Source organism: Mauremys reevesii, linkage group 3 (genome assembly GCF_016161935.1).
Source record: "Mauremys reevesii isolate NIE-2019 linkage group 3, ASM1616193v1, whole genome shotgun sequence".
NCBI lineage: Eukaryota > Metazoa > Chordata > Testudines > Geoemydidae > Mauremys > Mauremys reevesii.
The window spans coordinates 74432691-74439503 of record NC_052625.1 but is presented as its reverse complement, the minus strand read 5'-3'; the positions used below and the strand labels follow the sequence as shown (position 1 = coordinate 74439503).

The window sequence follows — 6813 nt, the reverse complement described above, 5'->3', positions numbered from 1 at the left end:
CATATTTTGGGGTTCAGACCCCCTGTTCTCCACTGGGGTGTCTGGACCCTGATTATCATGAAAACCTGATAGGACATGATCAAACTTCAGCAACTCAAGTGTTTTGTATTAAGTGTTTTTGTAATTATTATTGTTTTATTGCATATTAACAAAGAAAACCCTGTTTCACCTTCAGTTTAATCTTTCTTCCCTGGGAAGCTTCTCTCTGCTGATGAGAGAACTGACTGACAATTGATCCCAGTACTGCAGTTCAAGGGCAAGTCAGTTACTGCTAATGTAATAAATCACCACAGTTTGACAATTGGGAGTCTCATCCCAGCCAAACAGTAAGTAAGACACAGACTCAAATCATAATACAAATAGGCTGGTGAACATTTTCATACCTGACAAACAACGCAAAGAGAACAGAAATAACAGTAGCTCAAAGTCAAGTCTCAAGTGCTCACATTTTGTTATCTGCATTGAGTATGATCAACAGAAATAGGCATGCAAGCTCTATTTGTATTGTCAGTGTTAGCTGGGTGCTGGAATGGGTAAAGTTATGTTAACCTGGAAGCCATTAGTAACCATCCTCTTTATTGAGACAGTTCTGATAGGTTCACAGTTGGTTCCTTTAAAGTATCTATCTTAGGTAATTTACATGGACCTCATTGTCATAGTATCTGAGTGCCTGACAATCTTTAATATACCGATTGGAGCTGGGGCGGAACTGGATTTTCCATTATGGGAAATTCCATTATTTGGTGGAGTGGAGGGGTGGGAGAGGGGAGGTTCATTCTAAAATGGAACAAAGCCAAAATATTTTAAAATTTCATGTTAAACCAATTTTTTTTTGGAGGGGGGGGTATTTCAGGATGATCAACATATTTTGTTTCAAGAAAATCAAAATGTTTCATTCTGACTTTCCATTTTTAATAATTTTATATAAAATTAAACATTGAACCAAAATTTCATTTCAAAATGGAAAAATTGAAATGTTCCATTCTGAAAAAATTGAGTTTGAAATAAAACCATATCACCATGCAGTGTTTTGTTTCCCCACTGCATCCCCCAAATGCAATTTTGTCAAAATGTCCAGTAAATGTTTTGCTTTTGATTAATTTCCTGATGTAAAAAGATTCCCTCTAGAAAATTTCTGACCAGCACTAGAATTTAGCCTCACAAACCCACTCTAAAGTAGAGAAGTACTAGATAGTCTCTATGTGCCTCAATTCCCTAAGTGACTTGCCCAAAGTCATGGAGAGAACAAGGAATTGAGAACCTGGGTCTCCCAAGTCCCAATCTAGCACCAAAAACACTGGATCATCCTCCCTGACTGCATTTAGTAGGCTGCATGGATTGTATCTTCCTGTTCAGCCTTTCCACTTAAGGGACCCATAAAAATACCTGGAGATTTAAAATACACTCTTATCCAGTGCAGTATTGTAATAATAAAAAAGTACTGAACATCAAACAAATGTAATTTTTAATCACTTGACTAATTCAGTATGAAATTACATTAAAAAATTCTCATCTATTTAACAATTGGCTAGATGCCATTTAACATGGTGTTGCGTGAATGTGTCCACATGGAACTGAATGTATAATATTATTTCCCCAAAGCAATAGTCATTCCTATTTTTTACCATTAAGAAACTCATTTTCCAAAAGTTACACTAATAAAGTGTTCATCCCAGTTAATGGCTCTTAAGGAAGGTCTGCAGGATTGAATGCTGTGTGCTTTGCTAGTAAAATAGAACCTCCAAGAGCCCATGGATCAAATTCTGTCCAGTTACAAGCTGGCCCTACAGGGCCAGAGAACAGAACAAGACCTTAGAACTTAACAGACCAATGAAGCAGAACTTTTTAATACAGAAAAAAACAATTTACCTGGGTCTTCTATAGCTAAATTCTTCGTTAACCACTGAACAATGTCTGAACCTAGGAGGAAAAAAAATATTTTTAGTTTAGTAAGCTTGTATTTTCTATATTCTTCAGTCACAGCTCCATGATACCATAAATGTCCATGTAAAAAGGAACTAATGTTGAGTTTCTCCAGAATCAACTGGACCATTTTATTTTTATAGAACACCTCACAGTTTCAACAAAAGAGACGCATTATGCAAACTATTTTTTTTCCAGATCAGGAATACTGATGCACAATTTCATAGTGCAAGAAGCATGTTACTTATCTGACAGTCTACATTTTAAAAAGAATAATAATTGTAAATTTTCTGGGACAAACAAGCAAACATTGTATTACATTCTTGTATTCATGTGTAAAAACAAAACCCTTAAACAAGACTTAAAAGGCTAATGCAGCACACATTGTAACTGTGTGTATGTATGTGCGTGTATATATATTATATATACACACTCATATCTATGGAACAGCTCAAGTCTGTATTCTTTGTTTTAGGCCATTTCCAAAATCTCTATTTAAAGATGTTACTGAAAACTTAACTCTTTGATTTAATATCTGCTAATAGCAGCTCCATCCCCAGGAACCTCCCACTTAATCTCTGATAATCTTTCCATTTTCTCTGTAGGGGACCTTTTCTGGTCCTCCATCTTTAACCACCACTTCTATTCTGACGCTCCCAACTCTCCCTCTCTATTCCCCTCATAGACACATATATTGTTGGTCCTATCATGTCCCACCAGCAACTCAAATTCTGAGCAACGACCCAGCAATATCTCAATCTATCTTTAAAAATGAATTGTTTCACCTATTTTTTCCTAGATCTAGTTGTTTAAGATCCTGTCACTTCCTATTTTATATTACTCAGGCCCACCTTTTTTTCCTTAGCCCCACTTTGCATCACAATTCTTCATCATTTCTCACCATGCCAAGGATAACCTTCACCTCTCCAGGCTGGAGTTGCTAGAGTCCTCTTTCTTTCCCACCATTCCAATCTTTCTATCCCTTTTGGTTGCTTCCTTTTCCAAATTTATGTTCCTGTCCTTATTTTCAAGGTCCTACATAAATGTACCCAACCTACATCTCTGTTTTCATATTCCCCTGCTCATATCCCCCTTTTTCATTCCCTCTCTTCTCCTGCTGCTCTGGGCTTTGCACCTTCATTCCTGCAGTGTGCTCTGCTTGGTAAAGCCTTCTGCACCAGCATTACCTGAACTATTCCCAGTCTTGTCTGTCACACTGTAAGCTGCCTAGTGGGAACTGGCCCATTATAAATACATTTAACTGTTTAGTTTAAACAAGGGACGGGGTGATTCTCTGGACAACAAAAACGATACTGACAAACAAAAATATTTTAAATAGCAAAAATCAATTTTAAGAAGAAAATCTTTTAAAAACACTACCACACTTATGTGCATTTCCTGTCTATTCTATGAAGGTTGCTCGTGTTACTGTTTCAGTCAAGTGGAGGTACCCAAGATATAATGGGAAGACACATAATTAATTGTGTCCTTATCAAACCAGCTTGTAAAGGAGCCACCCACTTCACAGCAGAAGTAACAACATTCTTTTTAAAATCTTGGGTTAAGGGCGGGAGGCAGATGTAAGACTCCAGATTTACACAAATATTACATAAATCAAAGTAATAGAGCAGGGAAAGGACAGTTAGAAAACAATAGTAGGAGATAGTATGGGTTGCTTCTGGCATTCTCCACATAATAGGGGGGAGGTATAGCTCAGTGGTTTGAGCATTAGCCGGCTAAACCCAGGGTTGTGAGTTCAATCCTTGAGGGGACCACTTAGGGATCTGGGGCAAAAATGAGTACTTGGTCCTGCTAGTGAAGGCAGGAGGGCTGGACTTGATGACCTTTCTAGGTCCCTTCCAGTTCTAGGAGATAGGTATATCTCTTATTATTATAATCTAGCTAGAGGTACAGCAATAAATCTGCAGAAAAAATCCTAAACCCCGCCAACTCCCCAAGAGCTACTCTCCCAAGCAGTTATTAATGTTAATTGGTGGTAGACTGCAGCAGTTCTCAACCTTTATCATGATTTGGACCATTTCTTCACATCAAAATCCTCCCATGGACCCTAGATATTGACTACTAGTGTCCCAATACAGATTCCACACTTTCCTTTCAGAAACTACTACAGAATTTGATTACAAAGGAAACCAATATCAGGGCAGTATTAAACAGACAAGAGGAAATTAATTTCTCTTTCATGTGAGAAGTGCAGTCCTATGGTCACATTCACATTGTATGTCTATGCTGTTCATTTCCTCTCCCTGGATAGGAGAATTGACGATTAATATCAAACCTCCCTTTATTGCCTGCGGTTCCTCCTCCAGCATCCTCCCATTACTTTGCATTTTACCTCTCTACACCTATGTTTTCATCCTCTTTTGATGATGTCTGCACATTTGATCACTGTCGATTTACATCAAACCTCCAAAAGCATCTAGGAAACAACAGTTCTGCATGCCTAGACAAACTTTTCTTTTTGATCAGTCGAAAAAGTCTCTGGAGCTATAAAGGCTTATCTACACTTGAAAAATGCTACCTGTTTTACTACATAGGTCTACACTGGTAGGTAGTGCAAGTGCAGGTGGTTTTACCTCTATGCTATCAAGCCTTGCAGGCCCAATAGAACCAAGTAGGTTTTTAATTAAGATTGGGTCACGCTCAATTATTAAAGGTCAATGCACTACTTATTCCTTAATTGAAATACATAGCTGGTATTATGACTTTGTTTTAGGAGATTCAAGATGACCTGTAAAGATTCTGAAGGGTTCTTATTTCTATTTTTGTTTTGTTGTTCCCTTTTCTGTACAAAGAACAGACAGGTTAATGGCTTTGGAGACATGTGTGAATAGTTGTGTGTTTTGTATTAACGACTAAGGGGATGCTTATAAAAAGCTATTTTATTTTTTCAAACAGGGAACTGGGAGAAGATAAATCACTGTCTGGTATGTCTGAAATTGGTTCTGTTTGGGATTCAAGGATCTAGGTTTTCCTTTTGCTTCATTTAGTTTCAGACCAGACTTATTTTACTAAACTCAGTGTTGCACTGAATTTACATAGGAGAGAATGAAGGATCAGGACTCATGATACTTAAAAGATGCAGAGGTTTGATGTTTGCAAACTTCCCGAAGTATGAATATATGAAGTATATTCCAAAATATCCAAAAGCCGGGGGTCCCCTTTATCATTTTTAAGGACAAAAAACAGAAGAAAAAGTTATTTGGTAACAGTAATCCACCAGTACAGCATAAAAGAAGAGAGATGGGGATGGGTACCATCCATCTCTTAATGAGCTGAATTTCATTGTAGCCAAGTGATCAGATTAATTTTAGAAAACACTGAGTCTTTCAATTTTTTCAGGGTTCCATCTTGCTCTTAACTATGAATGAAATCTCCCACAGAACTATTTTTCCCCAGACATACAGTCATGAAGATCTGTACCTGCTACAAAGTGTTATCTTCTTTTTTTGAATTGCAGTGTGATAAAGGATCTTCTTTTATACTAGATACTACTTTCTCCTAAGTAAATGGTGATGTTTAAAGAGCAGCACTGCAGACTTGTGCTTTAAGTATTTCAGCTTCAGTAAAAGGATCCCAGTGACTATCCTTCAACACTATGATTTATTATCACAATGCTGACGGCCTACATAAAGAGGGAAGTTCATGGTGAAGGTCTGCAGAAGAGATACTGATTAGCGGTCTACTGCTTTTCTGTAGCCCCTATTCAAATATAATCAGAAAAGAATATTAGTTGAGTCAAACCAGAAGCATTAATGCCTCCTCCTTGAAATTCAAAAAGGTTTGGTTCAAGCAGGGCCGGCTCCAGGCACCAGCCTACCAAGCACATGCTTGGGGCGGCACCTCGGGAGGGGGCGGCGATCGGGGTTTGTTTTTGTTGTTTTTGGTTTGGCCAGGCGGCGCTGGGGGGTGGGGCGGGGACTTGGGCGGCGCTGGGGGGGGAGGGGACTTGGGCGGCGTGACGCGATGATCAGGGGGCGTCGGGCGGCGCTCATGGGGGCAGGGCGGCGCTTTTTTTTTTTTTTGCTTGGGGTGGCAAAAATGTTAGAGCCGGCCCTGGGTTCAAGGGAAGTTAAAGGTTTAGGATGATTATTCTATCCGAACTACCTTATGAAACAATTAAAATACAATTGCAAGGTATTCTCTATAGCACCTTCAACAAAGATTTCAAAGCACTTTACAAACATTAAATGAGCTTCTAAAACACTTGTGACATTGATATGATGAGCAAACCCATTCTACATATGGGTAAAATGAGAGAGAGAGGTTGAGCCTTTTCTTCAGCTTTATTCACTACACAAGACATGGTCTCATACAATACATTATGGTGTACAAAGCCATCATAACTTCATGGCACTGTCTACATATTTGGTCAATATACTCCAGTTTGGGGCATATGGATATGATAGACTTAAACAGAGTTGTTCCAACTATAATTTCTCTTTCTTTTATATAAATAAGGATAGTACAAACAAACCAAAGGTATTTTCTTAGTGCTTTTATTGTAGATAATTATTATCATTAAGCTGCTTCTATTTTACCACGTGTTCGCTAAGCTTAACATGTATTTTCCAAGGCCTAGTTGGTAATAATTATATACTATGCAATCACATTTAATGTGCATATGCGCAGTACTAAATGATTACATAGGAATTCAGTCTTCTTAGAATGCATCATTTCCAAATTATGTCCCACAATCATCCCATTTGCAGAGAAAACATCTTTACTACTTAGTTAAACTGTGCATTTTGATTGCTATTAGACTTCATTGGCCAACTGCTTGCTCTCATTTATATTAGTGATTTACCTATCATTGAGAACAGAAGCTGGCCAGAAATATATATCGGGCATATACTTCTACAGTTTAAAAAT

At 38.0% G+C, this 6813-nt stretch overlaps 1 protein-coding gene across 7 annotated transcripts in view; it reads right to left on the bottom strand.

The window, feature by feature from the left end:
• The window catches only part of RGS7 (regulator of G protein signaling 7), a 478754-nt gene that overhangs the window by 158363 nt on the left and 313578 nt on the right, over positions 1-6813 (bottom strand). For all 7 annotated transcript variants that reach the window (XM_039529565.1, XM_039529559.1, XM_039529560.1 and 4 more), the window contains one exon: positions 1870-1920. In XM_039529565.1, the coding sequence (XP_039385499.1) occupies positions 1870-1920 (51 nt within the window). The remainder of the gene's footprint in view (positions 1-1869; positions 1921-6813) is intronic.